The sequence below is a fragment of the Rattus norvegicus genome, chromosome 15, assembly GCF_021556685.1.
Source record: "Rattus norvegicus strain SHRSP/BbbUtx chromosome 15, alternate assembly SHRSP_T2T, whole genome shotgun sequence".
NCBI lineage: Eukaryota > Metazoa > Chordata > Mammalia > Rodentia > Muridae > Rattus > Rattus norvegicus.
In genome coordinates, this window is record NC_141548.1 from 20,054,659 (window position 1) to 20,076,828 (window position 22,170).

A 22,170-nucleotide genomic window follows, 5' to 3' on the forward strand; every position below is an offset into this window, starting at 1 on the left:
GAGCCATGTCTCCAGCCACCCCAAAGGTTGCCTTGAGATGACAGCAATCGTGGAGCTGCTGGAGTGACCCTGAGGGGTTTTTCACACTCTACAGGAAGGGAAAGTATTGCCTGGAGTATTGCTCTCCAGGAGACAAGGGCTCAAAGCACCTAACAGACCCGGGGATGGGTACACTTGGAGCAGGAGAACCAAGATGGCTGGTACTAAGAGGGGGCTCGGTGTATAATGCTCAGAGGTGGGAACCTGTGGGAAGCTCTTACCGGTGAAATAGGATGCAAAGCCACTCTGGTGAGGAAGGAGGAGGTGAATGCCGTAGACTTGAAGATGGAAGAGACGGTGAAATAACCATGAGGCAAGTGGCTCGGTGAACCAGAGCGGTGGAACACGACTGCTAGGCTGTGGCTTGACTTAATGCTCTTAGGACAACAGTGTAGCTGCTCTTTCCAGACATATGATCGTAAGGGTGGTGGCAGAAAACCAGTGAAAACGAGGAGTGGAGTGGTCTAAACCAGCATAAGGAAGGGGGAAAAATACAATGGACCATGGCTGATTCCAGAGAGAAATGAGAGAAGGGTCATAAGGGATATTAAACGAGACATACAGTTCATTAGCTCTTGCCAAAACAGGAGGCTCATTAGTTATTATCAAAACAGGATTAAAAGCCAGCAAGATGGCCTAATGGAGAAAGGTACTTGAAGCCCAGACTGACATGAGTTCAATCCCTTGACGATGTGAGTTTGATGCCTAAGATCCACATGTGGAAGGACTACTGACTCCCTACCTGTAGTGCACAGTTCAAGGCCAGCCAGAGCTACGTAAGGCGTTCTAGTTCTAGACCAGCCAGCAGAACGACAGTGAGACCCTGTCTCAAAAAAAAAAACAAAAAACAAAAAAACAAAACAGAGTGAAAGTTCAGACCAACCAGACCTTATTGCAAAGCAAAATTAAAATTTAAAATCCACAAATATAACTCAGTATATTATCTAAGCCTCTACAAATGTTTTGATGTCATACAATCATCATGATGTCAATACTGAATATTAATTAATCTTGTCAAAGTCACAACTCTATAAGGAGACAGGAAGGCCGAGAGGAGAAAGCATAAGGTTGAGGATATAGGTATGAAGGAGAGTCCTGCTTAGTCCAGTCAAGTGTGTGGAATGTATCTGCAACCCCAGCCATCAGGCATCTGGGGGTGGGGCGTTGAGAGGAGAATGGCATGCCAGCCTGAGCTGCACAGAGTTCTAGGACAGCGAGGACTGCATGGTAACATCCTGTCCCATTTTACTCCCCAAAAAGAAACCTTTGCTTTTATAATAGTCAACTATTATAAAACTAAAGCATCAAGAAGTTGTTAGCAATTTAAACAGATAGGTAAGTAGATAGGTAGTTAGGAAAGTAGGCAGACAGACAGGCAGGCAGGCAGGTAGATGTATATGTACATGTATACATTCATATATGGAGATATTTGTGTAACTATCAGCTAAAACTAACAATGTCTCTGGAGAGAAGTAAACCTGAATAGAGTAGCTGGGTACACCAGTTGTTTTCTGTTGTGATAAAACACTGACCAAATCCAACTTGTGGAGGAAAAGATTTATTTGGCCCTCGATTACAGTTCACCACTGAGGGAAACCAAGACAGGAATGCAAGGCAGAATGTAGATGCAGAGACTGAAACACAGACCATAGAGGAATGCTGCTTCCTGGCTTGCTCCCCATGGATTGCTCAATTGCCCGTTTTATACAACCCAAGACCACCTGCCCAGAGATGGTACCTTCCACAGTGGGCTGGCCTCTCCCACATCAACCATTAATCAAGAAAATGTTTCACCAGCCAATCTGATGGAGGCATTCCCTCAATTGGGCCTCCGTCGTCCCAAGTGACGCAAATTTTCGTCAAGTTAATAAACACTAACCGGCATACTGGGAGATAGGATAATTTTTTTTCATTTATTTATTTATTTCCAGTGTGGGGAATTGGATCCTAGACTTTATACCCAACAGGCAAGCCCTGGTTTTTAAATAACAAGCCTTAAAGAACTCTTTGATTCTGTATCCTGTAGACATATACCTGATAATAAAACCAAAATAATAGAGTGAATTGTTCAAACAGTCGATAATGATGCAACTTCTAATTACTTCCTGTGGGCTGACTAGATTCCTAAGCGCAAGGTAAAATGCTCACAATCTGTTTCCTCTCTCAGGAAGGATGCCATCTTGTTAACCGATGCTTTTGACTTCTCGGACCATTGTTTAAACTCGGCACTTGGCTGTTATGATGGACACGTCTACGAACGCCTGTTTGAGTGGGCTCAGAAGTCCCCAGCCAATACTCAGGTAGTTGAGTGAAACCCGTTATAAATTATGTAAGGCAGCAAAGAACAAGCAGTAAATACATCTCAATGTTTTTCCCCCCACTGTAATCGATTCTGCTTAGGTGGAAAATCACTTGGCACAGTGCATCTGTTTAAAATCCTTCCAGAGGATGCATAAAAGAAACCAGGGGTGTGGCCTGGCAGGCACTGAAATCAGCAAAATGAACAGCTTGGAACATTGAAGGGGCATTAGGAGAAAGGCTCATTTCTAAATCATGGCTTGACATACCCAAAGGCATATACGCACAGCAGCGAGCTGGCTTTTACATTAACAAAACTAAGATAAATCACAGCAGTGCCCAAACCATCCTATTTCCAGCCTTTTAGCTCTGTTTCATGTAGATAAAGTGCACATTCAGAGATGAAGGGGAAATCTGAGGTACTGCCATCGGTGAGCAGGGAAAGCACAACCATCATAAGGGGACAGCGATAAGACTGTCCTCAGAGGGACTACAAGAATGCCAGTTGTACCAGCCTCACTGGGCAAATCTAAGCACATTGGTGGGTACTGCACTTTATTTGAATTTAGGAAGCCCACAGCGAATAGCAGATTAGACAGAGATAATCCCAACAAGGAATCTATCTATCTGTAGGCACACACACACACACACACACACACACACACACACACACACACACACACACACACAAGTCATTTCACAGCTCTGGGTGTATTAGAATTCACCCAGTAAAGCAGTGTTTTCAGATGGCGAAACTTTCTCTTTAGTCCAACCTCAGAAACATGTTAGAGAGAGCAGTGACAATACCCGGGTGTTCACTAACACTTCACCAGGCGTTATCAGACAGCTTATATTGTCACGCACCAGTTTAACTTATTAACATTATTATCTAAAGTCATAACCTCCAAGATGGCTGCCAGATACAAGGCCGGTCCATCTCCCTCAAGCACCATCCAGAAGCAGACAGCGTTTTAGCTCAAAGAAATAGAAACCACTTACTTAGCTGTTTACTGCTCCTTACAGTTAAACTATTTCTAGTACATCACTACAGACCTCTGTCCTTGCTAATGTTTAAATCCTGGCACAAAGCAAAGTTCTTCCCAATGGAAGAACTTTCCCTGCTTCCCATGGTCTCAGGAGAGATCTGTGTCCTTTGGGGCTCCATAGACCCATCGACCCCTCACTGCCCATCTGTCAGTGAATGCAGAGACACAACATAGCTCAGACCTGTTTAATGGCAGCACAGGAAAACATTCCTCTCCCCTAGATGCCTCGTGCTCACTAAAGATTCTAGCGGGCTATCTTGTTTTTCTTCATTCTTAAGTCTTTAGTCCGAAAACCATAGCAGGTTTGTAGAAATGAGATGTGCTAAGCTTCCTCGCTCACTGACTCTGTAAATTGATGACATACATCATCCTGTCCCTCTGAGTCTACTTCCTTTAACTTGACCAGGGATGGAACTTCTTGTGACCTACATACGGACACAGATGCCACAGACACTCACCAAAAGTGACAGGTGCCACAATGTGGCTCTTACGTGCAGTTTAGGAACGTGAGATCACAAATGACTCTGACGTCACTTAGTCAAGATGAAACTTGGCTGACTGCTAACATATAGCCACATGGTCTTACACCTCTGGCTCCTCTGAAAAGCACTAACATTCTTAAGGTCTAAGTAATCTTGATCTGCCATCATTCTGAGATGCGGCAGACATTTTTACAATAGAAGAAGTTGGGTTACGGATATTCTAGATACGTTAACAAGCAGCTATGTTGAAACACACCCTACGGACACAGAAGTACAAGTGAGGTTCTATCTCACTGTGTTCTGCTGGAAACAAAGTGCTATGTGGCACCCTGCAAGTCTTAGCTCCAGAGTCTCTCTGGGCGGGGCAGGCTGTACTCAGCTTCCTCCCTGAACAGGATAACAGCTCCCCTAGTATACTCTGTGGCATCTGCTTTTGGCTTTCTGACTGTTCTAGAAAACTGCCACCGATGGATCTTCCTCCTCACATGAAATTACATCCATGCCATTCCCTAAGGAAACCAGGGGGAATCATCAGGGGCCATTTCAAACCAAGGAGCCTCTCCCTTTTTAGTGTTTGTTTGAGGGTCTCGTGTATTCCAGGCTGGCCTTGAATTCCTACCCTACAAATGCCAGGATTACAGGTGTATATTACCACCCCCCCCCCAGCAAAAATCCTTTTCTCTCAGTAATTCTATTGCAAAAACATGTCCAAGGAGTGAGAACCTCTTGGTTCATTCGTTCAAAGAATATTTACTGTGCAGGGCTGGTGTGCCAGTGTTCAACACAGTGCAGACCTGTGTTAAGGACCTCATAGTTTTACTGTGGACGGGCAAAAGGAAATAAACAGGGAGACAGCATGGAAGACTAGAGTTTAGCTACAAAGAACTGAAGACAGTGCATTAGAAAATAATAGGACCACTAAAATCAGGAACAAGACCAGGCTGTCAACTCTCTCCATATCTATTCAATAGAGGAAGTTTCGGCAGAGCGATGAGACAACTAAAGGAGATGAGAGGTTACAAGTTGGAAAGGAGGAAGTCAAAGTGTCACTGTTTGCAGTTGATATGACGGTATACATAAGTGATGCCAAAATTTCTACCAGGGAACCCTTATACCCCTTACACACCTTCAGCAAAGTAGCTGAAAAAAAAAAAAGTAGTCTTCCTATAAACAGTGACATAATGGAAATGGCAGACAAATGGATAGAACAGGGTGGGGAGGGGATCACCCTGAGTGAGGTACCCAGAAACAGAGAGACAAACCAGCTGAAAGTAAAAGATAATCTTGCTACAGTCTATCAACCTAGAAAGGCTAAGTAACGAAGAGGGCTCAATGGGTGAAGTATGAATTTCCGGGGGGGGGGGTGGGGGGGGGAATCGGAAGGATCAGGTTTCAGTTGGATGGCCAGAGAGAGCACTGGGAGAAACTGGAATTGGGGGTGGGGGTAGATCTCAAGGATAAGCTAGAAACCTAATGCAATAGGAACTCCCGGGAATCGACAAGGGTGACCTTAGCTAAGACTCTTAGCAATGGGGGACACAGAACCTGAACTGGCCATCTCCTGTAACCAGGCAAGACTCCAGTGAAGGGACTGGGACACCAGCCCGGCCATATAACCTTCAGCCTACAATTTGTCCTGCCTACAAGATGTGCTGGGGTGAAGTGGTGCAGAAACTGTGGGAGTGGCCAGTGACTGGTCCAACTTGAGCCACAAGAGGAAACCCAGCCCTGACACTGCCTGGAGGGCCAGGCCCCAGAGGCTGGAGAGCCCAGAGACCTAGGATAGAACCACATGACTGAAAAAAAAAATCTATGAAACAATGCCTAAATGATACTTGGCTATATGCATAGACTGGTAATTGTCTTCAGAGAGGCCTCAGCCAGCAACTGATGAAAACATTAGGGAGAGCTCAGGGAATCCTGCAGAAGCAGGGGAAAGGAAGGATTGTAGGAACCAGAAAGGTCAAAGATATCACAAGAAAACTCACTGAATCAACTAGCCTGGGCTCACAGCGGCTCACAGAAACTGAACCTTCAACCAGGGAGCCTGCACGAGACTGATCTAGGCCCTCTGCACGTTACAGTCGTGTAGCTTGGTCTTCTTGTGGGACTCCTAAGAGTGGGAACACAGGCTGTCTCGGACACTTCTGCCTGCTTTCGGGACCCTTTCCCTAACACTGGGTTAACTTGTCCAGCCTTAATACAGTGGGAGGTACCTTGTCTTACTGGAACTTGATATACCATGTTTGGTTGATATCGGAAGGAGGCCTGCCCTAGTAGATGGAGGGGGAGGTGCGGGGGAAGGGAGACCAGAAGGGTAAGAACCGGGAGGAAAGGAGAAAGGAAAAACCTCAGAAAGACAGACAGACGAAATAAGGACGCTTAGAAGCTGAATATGTAAGAAAGAAAATGGAGGGAGTTGGGTATTTAGCTCAGTGGTAGAGCGCTTGCCTAGCAAGCACAAGGCCAGGGGGGTGGGGGGGAGAAAACGGAGAATGACAGGGAAGCCTATTCTGACAGAGGCTTTGCCTCATTCTACTTCCTGGCCCCTTGCTTTGTGATTCACGTTCAATTCCAAAGACCCTCGAATAGTAAAAGGCTTTCATTTGTATTAAATCCCAAAAGCAAAGAAGCTGTAGGGTTTTCCCTTAATCAGCCAGCCACCTGCACGCACAAAAATCTGCCTAAGATGCTTTTTTTTGGGGGGGGGGGTGTTTACCATATGTTCCCACTGCGACTTTCAAAATTAATTCCAAAAATGAAAACTCTTAGGTGATGCTATTTTTTTTTAAGTGAGGTCATTAATTCTAAAAGCGCCCTTCTAATAATGCATTCCGTACTTTGCATAAACATAGGAGAACCCTGCCTATAAGAAGTATATCCGACCACTGATGCTCGGCTGGAGACACAAGATGTGAAAAGTCAAAGGATTTGGGACCGAGAAGCACCACGGCCTTACTATGGCACATATACATAGAGAATTTAAAGCACGGGAGGGGGGGGGAGCGCTGCTCGGTTAAATCAGGTAGTAAATTGGTACATGAATGGATGGTCATCCTATTAGTCTACTATTGAGCGTGTTTGAAACTTTCCCTTGTCCATCTATAGCATGTATTTGGCTAAATGCTAAAATTTTTGTTTTACATACAGGAAAAGCTAATAAACTTGTCAGTTACTTCCTGTGTTGTTTATTTACCTAGGGGGAAGCTGGGACTGAAAAGTGGAAGGATGTTAGCAGGCACTCTCCACTGAGCTACCCGTGGCCCACACTTACCTCTAGCTTCCCCGAGGCCTTACCCAGACACACAAGCAGCCATTCAAAGGTGCCTAGGTATGCTACAATCTGAACCGAATATAGATGCTCAGAATGCAACATACCATTTTGTTTAAATGTCAGCTCTTCCGCAGTAAAAATTAAGATTTCACAAAGAGACAGAATTATCTCAATATGCCCAAATTCAACCAAGCTACATTTTTCATTTCATTTTTCTTTTTTATTAATTAATTAATTTATTTATTTATTTTTTTCGGAGCTGAGAACCGAACCCAGGGCCTTGCGCAACTAGGCAAGCACTCTACCACTGAGCTAAATCCCCAACCCATTTTTTTATACTCCAGATTTTATTCCCTTCCCGGTCCACCACCTGACGGTTCCACATACCTCCTCCACCACTGTCACCTACTCCCCTCCATCTCCACAAGGATGTTCCCACAACACCCACCCCACCACACCTCTAAACTTCCTGGGCCCTCCAGTCTCTTCAGGATTAGGTGCCTCTTCTCTGACTGAATCCAGACCGGGGATTTGTCTGCTGTCTATGTGTTGGAGGCCTCATCTCAGCTGGAGTTTGCTGCCTGGTTGGTGATCCAATGTCTGAGAGATCCCAGGGGTCCAGGTTAGTTGAGACTGCTGGTCCTTCTAGAGGGTTACCCTTCTCCTTAGCTTCCTCCAGCTTTTCCCTAATTCAACCAGAGAGGTCAGCAGCTTCTGTTCATTGGTTGGGTGCACATATCTGCATCTGACTCTTGCAGCTGCTTGTTGGGTCTTTCTGAGGGCAGTCATGATAGGTCTTTTTGAGTACTCCATAGGCTCAGTAATAGTAATAGGGCGTGGGCCTCTCCTTGAGCTGGATCCCGCTTTGGGCCTGTCACTAGACCTCCTTTTCCCCTTTCCTCAGGCTCTTCTCCATTTTTGTCCCTGCAGTTCTTTCAGACAGGAACAATTATGGGTCAGAGCTTTGGCTGTGGGATAGCAACCCCAGCCCTCACTTGTTGTCCTGTTTTTCGGCTGGAGGTGGATTCAATCAGTTCCCTCTTCCCACTGTAGGCCCTTTCATCTAGGGTTACCCCCTTTGAGTCCTGAGAGTCTCTCACCTCCCAGGTCTCTAGTACATTCTAGAGGGTCCTCCCAATCATTTCATTTTCAATGACACAACATAGAGCAGTGCTGACATGGTCTGCAGCTCAGTGACAGAAGATTCACTCACCTAACATGAACGGAGCCCTGGTCATCCCCTACGACTGAGGGGAAAAAACGGACAACAAGGGGGCTGGAGAGATGGCTCAGCGGTTAAGAGCACTGACTGCTCTTCCAGAGGTTCTGAGTTCAATCCCCAGCAACCACATGGTGGCTCACAACCATCTGTGATGAGATCTGATGCCCTCTTCTGGTGTGTCTGAGGACAGCTACAGTGTACTTATAATAGATAAATAAATCTTTAAAAAAAAAAAAAAAGACAACAAAACCTGAAAATCTTGCTGGTTGCTTTTGCTTTTGTTCATATAAGCAATCATTTACCTGCTAACACTAATAGTAAGCCAGAGAAAATTTACTAAAAGCAAACCTTCCTTTTGGGAGACAAGGAAGGGGACAAGGAAGAGAACTTACGTTTGCCTTTCTCACAAACTTGGAGCTAATAGTACTCCTAGTTCCACAACTTTAAAAAGTGTGTGTGAGTTTGTATGTGGTGGGTGTGTGAGTGTGTGTGTGTGTGTGTGTGTGGTGTCTGAGTGTGTGTGTGGTGTCTGTGAGTGTGAGTGTGTGTGTGTGTGTGTGGTGTCTGTGAGTGTGTGTATGGTGTGTGAGTGTGTGTGTGTGTGTGTGTGTGTGTGTGTGGTGTCTGAGTGTGTGTGTGGTGTCTGTGAGTGTGTGTATGGTGTGTGAGTGTGTGTGTGTGTGTGTGTGGTGTCTGAGTGAGTGTGTGTATGGTGTGTGTGTATGTGTGTGTGTGGTGTCTGAGTGAGTGTGTGGTGTGTGCGTACGTGCTCGTGTGCATGCACAAGTAGAAGTCTGAGGTATTACAACTACCTGGAGTTACGAGTGGTTGTAAGCCATTTGATGTTGGTGCTGGGAGTCAAATTCCAGTCCTGTGCAAGAGCACCAAGAGCCACTCCCTGCAGCCCCTCCCAACGGTTCTGAACCCAAATTATCTTTCAATTCTAGCTGGCTCCACAGCACACGACTAATTCAGGAAACCCTTTATTAATTCTCCTTTTAATTTTTTTTTTTTTCCGGAGCTGGGGACCGAACCCAGGGCCTTGCGCTTCCTAGGTAAGCGCTCTACCACTGAGCTAAATCCCCAGCCCCTTTATTAATTCTCAATTGGAGCATATACTCCAAACAGTAGCCTCTTCTCACCAGTTCAAATACATCAACGCCTATCAACCTGCCCATAGCATTAAGGTGTCCTGGTTTGAAGATGAGGTAGTTTTGAGTTTCTGCGGTGGTGTTGGTGTGTGTACAGGGGTAGGGGAGTGGGGTAATTTATCAGATCTTAAATTTTCAAAGAGACAATCTGGGAACAGTCTCACAGAGAAGAGGAAAAGGGTGTCTTGTCTTCCCTGGAGCCAAAACCACAAAGCTGTACAATTCCCCTGAAACGGGGAAGTCACCATGCAATGCTCACAAACCAAAGTCTCTCAAGATTAACACGCTCCTTCCTGTAACTCTCAAGCGACAGAAATCACGTCAACTCTGAAACCAGGCATCACTGAAATAAATGTACACACGTTTCCCCAAGCTTCTGACCCTTCACTGTAAATTATGTCTCAGGATTGAATTTACACTTAATAACATACATTGCACTGTGGCTACCACGACTCCTGAGGATGAAATGGCGGGGGGTCGCTTTGTCCTCATGCGCACAGCATGAATCAGCACAAACCGGCTGAGTTGTATCCATAGCTGTGACAGTTGAAAACCTGTAATATTCGTTCCAAATCCTATCTGAAAACAGTTTTGCACCCTTCAGACAAAACTGCTTATCTCTGTTACACAGGTGGCCTTATAAACCACAATCTAAGGTTCCACTGAGTCAAGTCTATTACAAACAAACGTGTTAGAAGCAGTTTAATTGGGACGTAAAGGATGCATGCTACCAAGGAAGAATATGACTTTCCCCCCTTACACTGCAATAAATACAACCCTTAATGTTCATATTCCATTTTTTTTTATTAGATTTTCTTTCCTGGTAGGCAGTACCCTTGGGAATGAAACTGTAGCAGGCATAAGGTTTCTACCACAGGGACATTTGTACTGAGACTCCAATATAAATATTTCTAGTCAGACATTTCCATGGCTACAGATATTTGGTTGCTTGATTTATGTGCATAGAAAGAAACAGTTGTCAAAACTGTAGAGAGCAGTCCTTAACGAGTACCTTTAGATGGCTGGCCAGTCTTCCTTTAATACTGCAATACGGCCTACTGGTCTGGAAACTAGTCAGAGCAACACCCTCTTTAATCTTGTATTCCTGTATTTTTAGCCTTCCTGTCGAGTCACGGACCACGTTATCATAAATCATTTTAGCACTGTTAAGGGTGGATTATATACCATAATGATTTTCAGATCTCTTTTTATAAAAAAGGTTTCTAGAGACTCGGCGAACAGGCACATGCATACTTGGGAACAAAACAGGGAGGGGACCGCTCACACACAAAACTTCCTTCTGGTCCTCAGTGCCTTCAAATAAATACAAAGACTGGAGGGGAAAAAAAAAAAGGAAAAAGGAGGGCCCACACTAAACAACAAGTCTCTTCCATGTCCCGAAACGTGAGCTTGCAGGAAGTTCTCTGAGGGCTGGCCGCCAGTCAGTCGTCCGTCTTGCGGGCCAGTCTACAGAAAGTCCAGTTGTGCTCTACTGTGTTCTCATTGGCCCGCTCGCTCATGTGATGCACCCGAGTATTGCGGATCGTGAAGCCTTGCTTCGTAATGTACTCCATCAGGTGGACCCGAAGGGAGACTTCCTGGTGGTAATCGCACGGTCCAAAGGTGAAAGAGACCTGACAGTCTCTGGTATCCATCATGTGTTTATTCCACTTGGTAAAATAGTTTGAGATGCCTTCCAGTAGGGAATGGACCTTGGTGGTGATGGTCAACTGGGTTATGATGACAGCCACGGGATTGGAGTATTTAGAAAGCTTCCGAGTACTGGACAGCTCTACAACTTCTTCAAAAGTATCCATAGGATACAAAGGCTTAGGGTCATTGAGACACTGAATCAGGGGCTCAATCTGGTAGAAGTCGGCCTCTTTCCGAAGCAGATCAAACTCCTTGAAGTCCAGGGGGAGCGTCAATTCTGAAGTCCGTAAGAAGTTGAGGACGTAACGGAAAAGCGGTCCGTCTCGATCGATGAAGTAATTGCCTTGAGGGTCTCTGGCTGTGGGGAAGTCACCCCCAAACATAGCTCCAAGCATAGAATCCGGGTAGCGTGTCAACGTGGTAAGAGATGTCGTGTACAAGTGTCCGCCTACATTTAACGTGACTGGGTCAGTCATCTGAAATTTTTAAAAATCCAAATAATTACCTGAAACCTTAAAAATCTTAACTAACAAATTTAAAAAATCAATACTAACAAGCAAGGCACAGACCCTTTCAAGCTAATGTGTCTGGAAGCACTAGGGGCCATAATGGCTTTATTTCCAATGATAAAACCTGCCCAAGAGAATGGCTTCAACATTTGCTTTCAAGCAGAGTAAATCTAATCCTTCAAAAGTTTGCCATAACCCTGCCAGGTCTGACCTTTAGCGAATCTAAAGAGGTTTTTGGGTCACATCTGCCTGCTTCTACTTCCCCCGTACTAGGATTAAAGGTGCATGCCACCACACCTGACAAAACCTTCCCTTTTTTTTAAAATCTAACATAAGCGGGTTAGGGATTTAGCTCAGTGGTAGAGTACTTGCCTAGCAAGCGCAAGGCCCTGGGTTCGGTCTCCAGCTCCAAAAGAAAGAAAAAAAAAATCTAACATAAGCTAGAATATAAAAATAATCTGATAATGTAACAATAATTAATTTAGGGATTCTGTTGGATTTTTCTCCTCAAAGGAGTCTCGAGATCTAATTTTTTTTTTTTTTTGAGACAAAGTTTCGGATAACTTAGGCTGGCCTCACACTCCCTGTGTAGCTAAGGGCGGTCTAGAATTCCTGATTCTCCTACCTCTGTCCCACTGCTGAGACAGTGCTAGGATCACAGGTGTGCACTGTCTCACCCAGCCGTGAATGTATGTACGTACGTACGTACGTACGTATGTATGTATGTATGTATGTATGTATGTACGTGTGCCTCATCTGAGCCAATGGTGTGGTTCTAGGAACTTGGAGTTGTGGATGGTTGTGAGTCATGGAGTAGGTGCTAAGAACCAAACCCAGGTCCTCTGCAAGAGCATAAGCACTCTTAACTGCTGACCCATCTCCCAAAATGTATTTAAAAACAAAAATTTGTTCAGAATCATTCTTAGTAATTTTTTTCAGGGAAACATCAGTTTCTTCTTTTCTGCCTTTTGTTGTTGTTGTTGGTGGTGGTGTTATGACAGCATCTTACTATACAGATAAAGCAGGCCGGAAACTCATAAGCCTCTACCTCCCAGGGGCTGATATTACAGGATATTACAGGCCTGTGCCACCATGCCCCGGAAATGAGTTCCAAACACTAAATTAAAATACATGGTTTGGTGAACCCAATCTAGCCCATCTACTAGCCCCAAACTACCACGTGCCAAACGGCCGGTAGCGGCTTTAAAATGTCATATCTGATCGTGTATTCATTTTTATAACATTAATGTTGTAATCTGACCTTTAATTCTGAGAAGCAAGCTTCTCAAACAAACAAACAAACAAACAAAAAAAACCCCACACATTCAGCTTTAGAAATCCTATTTAAGGAAAAACAAGAAATGGTCTTCAGGTACTAAGAAAGCAAAAATATGTCTTACCAGATAGAGAAGGAAATAGGGATGCACGGACGCATGTGAAAACTGCATGAGAGAAGAACCACTTTCTAACTATTAATCCCATTCCTACAATAAAGCAGTCTCCGTTCCGTTATTCATAGGCCCTTTAAACATCACCATCCCATGAACAGAGAATGTAAAAAGCAATATACACCAACGACCGAAACATCAAGGTGTATCTGCAGTTAGTGGAGTTACTATGGGAGTAGGAGAGATGGCAGGAGTTAAATGCCATGTGCTAGTGAGGTGGACCTGAGCTCCATTCAGGTAGCTTGCAGTAGCTCCAGGGGAAATCACACGCCCTCTTCTGGCCTCTACGGGTACTGCATGCACTGCTCCTCCCACACATAATAACAAAAAAGGGCTATTTGGAGAATACCCATTGAGTCTAAAAACGTCAAACCAGATAAAAATGCCCTTCCCCAAATACATGGGGAATTAGATAAAGCTGGAAAAATCCATAGTCTGCATCCTTTTCAAGTAAACCTATGAATGCGAAAAGACATCCAAATTATTTGGGAGCCCGCAAAGTGAGCAAGCACTCACCATATAGCTCCAGTCTCCATTATCCATCTGCTCCAGCACTGCGTCTCCAGGAGCTCAGAAGCCAGGGAAACTCTGGAAGAAGAAAACCAAACACACAACCATGACAATGGAGAAGAAAAATGTTCTGCCAAATGTAGTTATTCAAACCTCACAAAAACTGCTCATTTATGGAACAGGTCAACTGGAAGCTACAGCAGGCCAAAGATGTGGAAAAACCACGCCATGCTCTGTCCTCGCCTCGGGAGCCCGCGGGGCACAAAGAACTAGCCTACGCTTGGGGAGAGAGGAAGGGACCATTGCGATCCTGTCATCCGGGCTGACAAGATGGCTCAGTAGGTGATCCCTACTGGGATTGGTCCCTGGGACCCTCATGTGGAAAGAAAAAACTGACCTCCACACGTGTCCTCTGACCCCACACTCACTCACACGCACCCACACACACAAAATAAATGCCATAAGAAAATTTACACGTTGTGTCACTCCCGCAGAGGTGTGATTTTTACATTTTCAGAGAACGTCACGATTGGGTCCTATGACCTTCATGACCAATTTTTGAACTTCATCGAAAAGGTCATTTGAGGGAAAAGGAGGGAGATTCCTTTGGATCACCATGCCAGCTGCATAAACCAAACATCTCAGTAAAAGCATTTAAAGTCGTGAGCTTCAAAAGTAACAGTCATTTTCCAAGAGAAACACACCAGGATAGTATCTTATAAAAAAAAAATTCAATCAGGGTTTCTAATCATGACGTATTCCTCTTTGTACATAAAAACAAACCAATTTAAATGACAAACTGTTAGGGCGCAATTTGGGACAAAAAAGACACTTATGGAGCTGGCTGAGGGTCACTCAGTGCTGCCTGCTTCAATCTGTTTTTATCTACCATTCAAGGGCGTGCTAGCCTTACCCAGCTACTCAGCTGCCTTCACTTCATCAGTTCCCTCTTGGGCACGCCATTCCCCAAATCAACCTGTCCAGCAAACCGCAGAGCAGATTTCAAAATCACTAGCAAAGAAGGCAGGAGCCTCGGGGCCCATCGTATTCACCCAGGAACGTCGCTTGCTCTGTATGTGGTCTTTGAAGATCCGTTTATCCCACTTTTGGAGGAATCTGGCCCCCATTTCCAGCACAAGAACAAGGCCTGGCTGCAGAAGATCACAAAGGCTCTTTCTCAAAAGGTCACTCAGGCGTGTGGAGAACATTTGCATGGCACAGCAGGGGACGAAACCAGAGCCTGCAGCCGCTTGTCTCTACCTTTACACATTCTTCAAAGCAAATAAAACTCAAGGAGAGGCAGTCAGCTGCCTTCCTCCGCTCCAGGCGGCTGGCTGCAGGCGGACCAGGCCTGAGTACTACTATGGTGAGATGAACAAATGAGAGGCCAGAGCTGCTGTGACGCCTTTTCATCCCTCTGACTAAACTCCACAAACCCCCATCTGAGGTAAAGGAAGAAATGAGCCTTACCAATGTGTTGGTTCCACTACAGATAACAGCGCACCAACAATGGAGGGAATTAAAGGCACTTCCTACTACTCGAAGTATTCTTCCCCAACTGCCTCAATAATGATCCAGCCAAAATGTATGCAAGGTCCACTATCACAGGGCAGGGAAGCCCATGTAAAATACAGATACTCGGGAAGAAGAAACGGTAACCCCGACCCTCGTGGAGCTTCCAATCTACAAAGGAAGGCAACACCTAACAACCGAAGTCCACAATATAATCCCTCAGAGCTATACGATGGGATAAACTGGAGGAGCCCTCGGAGGAAGACCTAGACTCCAACTGGGGAAATGGAGGGCTTCAGCAAAGAGCTCGTTCAGTGAAACACTGAAAGAAAAAGTGCTCAACCCGAGAAGGGACTCTAGAATCAAGTGACCATTTAAATAGGCAGGGACGGAACAGCCTTTCTGCTGGTGAGCATGAACACGCACGCTCACGCACATACATACACATACACACACACACACACACACACACACACACACACACACACACGCGTACACGTTTAGAGTTAGAAAATAAAGAGGCAGGATAGACCACTTGCTCACAGCCCCACATCTGGGGAATACCTGAACAATACCTTGTGTTTGACTCCAGTCTAGATTTTTACAAAAGCTCCCTCCTGAAGGAGAAATTCAAAGAACAGAATCCAAAAACCAAACAACTGAAAAGCATCAACTCTAGACTTCCCGTAACCAACTATTAACCCCATCCACCTAGCACTTTATTCACAATTTACAACAAAAGCTTGGGCTGGTCGTCACGAGCCTGTAAACATTTCTATGGCGAAAAGCTACTCGTTAGTGTGAATAATGGCTGCTTTTCCGTCTTAAGTGACAAAGAACTCTAGTTCACGAACATCCAAGTGACTAATGAAGACTGGAAACACAAGAGAAAAAAAAAATCACTTGGCTCTTACACCAGTACTAACCTTTCATGTTTAAATCAAAGCCTAAATCAAAGCACGATAACTTTTCTGTGCAATCATCAGAACAGTCAAAAAAAAAAAATTAGAAGCCTCTGAATCTCTTCTACAGCAAAAGCCAAAGTCTGGCTACAAACATATAAACAACCTCATGCTTAATAATTTAGGAAAGCAGTCATGGGAATGTGTGTGTGTGTGTGTGTGTGTGTGTGTGTGTGTGTGTGTGTGTGTGTATACATTCAAATTTTTATTTATTTATTTGTATGGGTTAGAGGATAATAGGATGTGCAGGCAAGGACGAACACCTTTACTAGTGAGCCATGAGCGAAGTCCACCTTTCTTCCTTTCTTTCTTCTTTCTTCTTTCTTTTGGCGGGGTGGGGGGACATTTTCTCTGTGTAGCCTTACCTGTCCTGGAACTCGCTCTGTGGACCAAGCTAACCTTGAACTCAGAACTCAAAGATCTGTCTGCCTCTGCCCCCTGGAGTGCTGGAATTAAAGGCATGTGCTACTCCCACCTGGCCAAGCCCAGGTTTCTTAAAAGGCAAAGAAACATGTAATGTTTCATAAAATCTGTGAGACACTCCTCATAAAATTCCTTTAAAGGTGTTTCCCTCCGAGTGGCTTTCCTTAGAGCCGTGACTACGGCCAACGACTATGAAGTTCAAAGAAAGGCTTTCTGACTTTGTAAAATCAGTTTACCTGAAAACACCTGACCTTTGATACGAATAAAATCACGGTCTTAAAAACTGCCAAGCTTGAACTTCAAAGGTCGCTGTAGCTGATGTAAACTCTGACAGTATGTTAGCAGGTAGTTAAGAAAAAAAAAGTGTCCTGAAGAATTTCTAGAAGCCTGAAAAGAAGTTACTAATTTACCCAGCAATCTGAAGAATGCACAATGCAGTAAATTAGCAACTTAACCGTGGAGAGCCCTCCTTACCACAGCAAAGCTGCACTAGGGTTTCGATAAGACAGCACAGACATTCTAAAATTCTGCTACTGACTAAGAAGCTGGGGAGAAGTCCTCCTCCCAGCTAACAGTCCATAGGCTGTCATGCTAACCTTCAGATTTGAAGATGTAATGAGAGAACTGTAGTCACTTCCTTTGGGTAGACCTTCCGAGTGCTTTACTACTGAAACCTTTGTGCCTGCTATCCCAAAATGAAGACTCAGTACATTTTCTCTCTCTCTCTGTCTATACTTACCTTCCAAGCTGCCTTTGTACTGAGTTTCTCTGTTCTTAGAAACGTAGGAGTTTGAAAGTGAAATACTTTTTATAGTAATTGGTTCAGTGGCATCTCCAGGCGTCTTCTGAGTTAATGTCCACATAACAGGCCAGCACAAGTAGCCAAGCGCACAAGGATAATGCGATTACAGAGCTAAATTACCGCTAACTAAACCCCTCTCACAACCACGTGGGCTGGAAGAAAGGAGATGCAGGCGAAAAGGAGAAAGTCTTACAAGAAATTATGAATCTTCTGACAGTATGAAACCAGAAGACTATATACTCTCCAAGCTAAAGTGCTGACGGGAGTCAAAAATCATAAAATTTTACTTCCCCTCAGTTTCCACTAAAATGGGGTATTATGACCTTCTCCAAAGTAACCACACCATTTAAACACAATAGAGGTGAAACTGGCTGACAGGGCAGTGAGAAGTGGAGCTCTGGCAAAGAAGGACTATGAAAAACCTGAGTATCTCGCTCTTTTCCACTGGCTACATCAACAAAATTTAAGTAGCTAGATCAGACACGTTGGGTAAACATAGAGGTAAAGGCCAGTCTGTGCTCCCAATTGGTCTCGGCCCTTCTTTCCCCGGAGTTCCCAGGGCAGTTGCGGTAGGAAAAACTAAAGGTAAAATGAATGACGTCCAGCACTCACAGAGACAAGACACGTGAGCTCTCAGAACTTCTAGAAAGCATGACTCAGGGTTGTCACCAAGATAAAGCGGAACACACACATCCGAGATCCGTTTAAAATAGACCCCCAACTATTAAAATCCAAGATACAACGATGGGTTCATAGGCGTGACCATAAGGTTGCTTTTTCTTGCTATTGCTTCAGCTAAAATATGCTTTAAGAAAATTCGAAACACAAAACTTATGTATGGTATCATCTATGTCTATCTGTCTACCTACGGCATTACAAAAAAGCTAAGAATTCCATGTGGGCTCCTGGTTTTCATCCAAAGGGTGATTCTTCCACCCTACCTAACTGCCTACTTTAGACTTTGCTCTTTTGAAAACACTTCTGGGCTTAGGCCTGTGCTACCCGAGAATTATTCCCACACTAGAATATTTGTAACAGCAAAAAGACAAGCCTGCCAAGGGGGATGCATTGGAGACAGTTACTTGGGCTTTCACAAACCAGGTCACCCCGGTCTATTTGCCAGCATCACGAAACCCTGCAACCAGGTTTATCAACTTGCTGTGTGAAGAACCGGTGTACAGAACAGAAACATGACAACTTCAATAGAATATCCAAACAGGATCTCAGTCACGTTTCGTTTTCCCGTCCCACCCCCAGACACAGCCTCCGCTGCCATCGCCCAGCAGGTGCTGCAGGGGCTCCCCACGACCTCGCCAAGGATCACCTCTGACACTCAGCACTACGTCGTGACATCCCGAAATCCCAATAAAAAGCTGTAATCTGTGCAGAAAACCCAAAAAGCAGAGCTTTAAACTAGGGCAGTGGCGGCTAATAAGCACCATTCCCCAAAAAACAACCCTATGCCCCGCAGAGCCCGCTGGTCCCCACTCCGCGGTCGCCCGCAAGCCAAGCCGGGCCGGCCACGCGCAGCGAGCCCCGAACCCCAGCCGGAGCCCGAAGCTCGCGGCGGCCGCGCGTCCCCGATTTCCCCGCCCAGGCCCCGCCGCGGGCTCGTGCCAGCCCGGGGACGCGCGGCCGCCACCCGCCGTTCTCCTCAGCCCGACTTCCCGCAGCCCCGGCCCCGCAGGCCCCGCTCCCGCCCCACTCACTGCGCGAGCGCGGAGGCGACCGGGCCGGGAGTCGCCGGCGGCCCGAGAGCGCGAGCGCGGGGACGAGCGAGCCCGCGCCCCGCGGCGGCAGCGGCGGCAGCGGCGGAGGGGACGACTGAGCCGGCGCCCAGAGTTGCGGCTCCAGCTGCCCGGCGCGGGCGGCGCCTTCTCAGCAGAGTCGCGGCGCCGAGAGCGCGGACGCCCCCTATTGGCGGCGCGGAGCGTTGGCCGGGAAGCCGGGCGGCCGCGGGCACTCTGGGCGCTGCCGGGTCGGCGTGGTCCGGCGGGCTCTGCAGCAGTCCCGAAGCCCCGCCTCCGACCCGTTCCTATCCCCGCCCCGCCCAGGACTCCCGTGCGGAGCTCCGCCCAGGCCCCGCCCCTAACTCCCCTCCGTATTCAGGCTGTGCTCCAGGCTGCTGGCAGTCTCTTCCCTGCTTGACTAGGACGTCACCTCCGCAGCTGTTTCTCCTCTGCTGTTTTTACTAAGTTGATAGACCTCATCGTATGCAGGGCTTGGATAGTACTGCAACCACCCAGACCGAGGCGAGTCCCAAGACTCAAAAAAGCAGCCAGTAGACAAAATAAGTCAAGTTCGAATCCTGGTGGGAGAGGTCCAATAAGAAGGCTGCCTTGGAGAATAAGGGAAAAAAGATTCCTGCTTTCAGATGTGGTGATCTGAAAAAATATATATGTATATCCAGAGCCTCTCCTGGCCTTATATATTAAGGCAAGCCATTCTGTAAAGTAATGGCTCGGAGGGACCACCTATCCAGCCTTTTGGGCAGCGAAAAGCAGCCAGTTAGAAGGGCGGAGCTAACATCATCCTGTGTAAAACCTGAGGAGCTTGGCTTGGATGAGACTGGCAAGGATAATGTCCTCATTTCAGGAAGGAGGTCAAGGTTGCAGACCTAATTGGACTCCATGCATAGAGTTCCAAGAGCCATTCACTTCTAGCTAGCCGGATCGCAATCCACTTCTACTGGCCTTAGAAACTCACCTGGGCCGGACATGGTAAAAAGTAGCGTCACATTCTTAATCCCGGCACTTCCAGGCAGAGGTATGCAGGTCTCTTTGAGCTCTAGGGTAGCCTGGCCTACATAGCTGAGCTCTAGGACAGCTGTGGATACATAATGAGACCCTCTTTCAAAAGAACAAAACAGAAACTCATCTGGTCTACACATCTGCATGTTCTGGAATCATATATATATATATATATATATATATATATATATATATATATATATATTCATCATCTAATATTCTATTTTTCTCCAAAAATCAAATTGTTGGGTTAAATAAGCAATGTGGGCTTCAATATAATGGGTGACTAGATTGGTCTGGAGAGATGGCTCAGCAGTTAAGAGCACCGTCTGCTCTTCCAGAGGTCCTGAGTTCAATTCCCAGCAACCACACGGTGGCTCACAATCTATAATGAGATATAGTGCCCTCTTCTGGCCTGCAGGCACACATGCAGGCAGAAAGCTGAAGGGTGTATACTAAATAAATAAGTAAGTAAATAAATAAATAAATACATACATACATACATACATACTGGGCAACTACATTGACACTGAGTTTACCAACTAAGTAAGAATATAAGAAAACGCCTCTGCAAATCAGTACACAAAATAAAGCATGCAGTACCCTAATGTTTTTTTTTCTTTTCTTTCTATTTGTTTGGTTGGTGTGAGACAAATCTTTCTCTGTGTAGCCCTGGCTGTCCTGGAACTCACTCTGTAGACCAGGCTAGCCTCAAACTCAGAGATCTGCCTGCCTCGGCCTCCCAAGTGCTGGGATTAAAGCACCACTACTTCCTCACCCACAACCACCCCAACCTCCCCAATCCCCACTAACACTGATTTATTTTTTAGGAGTATACATAGACAAAGTTTATGGTGTTGCATCCTTTGACCTGATAGATGGTGTGCTTGGCTACCATGGGGAGCTGGGACTAGAACCCTGGTCCACTGGAAGAACAGCCGTCTCTTCAGCCCCTATTTATTGCTTAATGTTCTTCCAAATTTTATTGATTCTCTGGAATATGTGGATATTGGATTAACAGTCAGAAAAAACACAGTGAGTATGGATGTTCTTGTGGTATGAAAGACTGACTCCATGATGGCACAAACTAAACACACTCCGTACTGCTAGACTATACCACTTGTCCAACAATGGATTCCATAAAAAGCAAATGGAAGTCGCTGAAGGGCAACATCTCTAGGATTTGGTGTCACCACAGTTGGACTGCTTTTGATTCACAGGTATCTCTGGAAAAGTCACCTCCCACATTTCTCCAAATAAAGACTGTTTGTTTGTTTGTTTGTTTGTTTTTAAGACAAGGTTATCACCAAGTAGACCAGGCTGGCTTCAAAGTCACAGAGATCTTCCTGTCTTCCTGAGTGCTGGGGTCAAAGGCGTGTGCCACCACGTTTGGATAGGTCTGATAATTCTTGTCTTAAAGGTAAAATAGATAGTATAAATTACATTTTCAAACTTATAATTGAATAAAGTCGCTTTAATTTTTGTATAATAGCAAACTTAACTCTTGGTTGTAATAAGATTGGAGGTGTGTTTAGAATTTTAGGTGTGTATAAATAACCATAGAATTCAAAAGTACTGACCACTTACAGTTCCTACCTAGTCTTTATCTAATTTTTTTATCCTTTTTATGCTGCCTAAGTTCACCCGCATTGACAACAGGCACCATTAACTGGGTCCTTTGCTCCTAACGTGTCATCACTAAGTGTCATGGTAGCTATCAATTCTGAACGAGAACCCTTTGCAGAGTTAGAGAGCATTCGTTTTGCTGTGGACGGATGCTAATACAATGAGTTCCAGTCTTGAATTGTTAAACCATCCATACATTCTTGATGATGTATTAGCTTTTCACCACACTGCTGGATTCTGTTGGCTAATATTTTATTTGGCATTCTTACTTCAGGCCTCTGTTTTATCTGGCAGCCTTGGGCTAGGTATTGGGGCTCCTGTGGTAAAGAGATGGTCTTGTTTGCCCCACAGCCTGGAAGAGGTTGTCAGTATGGCAGCTATAAATGCTACAGGAGGGGATCCAGACCCAGACTGTGGAGAAGACAGAGGGGGAAAGAGAGTCACAGCTAAGGAATGTGAATGT

The 22,170-nt window shown here is 45.5% G+C and overlaps 2 protein-coding genes across 7 annotated transcripts in view; one reads left to right on the forward strand and one right to left on the reverse strand.

Moving 5' to 3' along the window:
• Positions 1-7,041, forward strand: part of Acox2 (acyl-CoA oxidase 2) — a 31,486-nt gene extending 24,445 nt beyond the window's left edge. For all 4 annotated transcript variants that reach the window (XM_087584999.1, XM_087585001.1, XM_087585000.1 and 1 more), the window contains 2 exon segments: positions 2,207-2,339; positions 6,721-7,041. In XM_087584999.1, coding sequence (XP_087441125.1) covers positions 2,207-2,339; positions 6,721-6,783 — 196 coding nt within the window. In that variant the 3' untranslated portion in view covers positions 6,784-7,041.
• A 3,256-nt stretch (positions 7,042-10,297) lies between these two features.
• Kctd6 (potassium channel tetramerization domain containing 6) lies at positions 10,298-19,211 on the reverse strand. Of its 3 annotated transcripts, none has more exon segments than NM_001431404.1 (3): positions 10,298-11,613; positions 13,639-13,710; positions 19,041-19,211. In NM_001431404.1, a coding segment is annotated over 1 exon segment (606 nt). In that variant the 5' UTR covers positions 11,561-11,613; positions 13,639-13,710; positions 19,041-19,211; the 3' UTR covers positions 10,298-10,954.
• Positions 19,212-22,170: the final 2,959 nt, after the last annotated feature.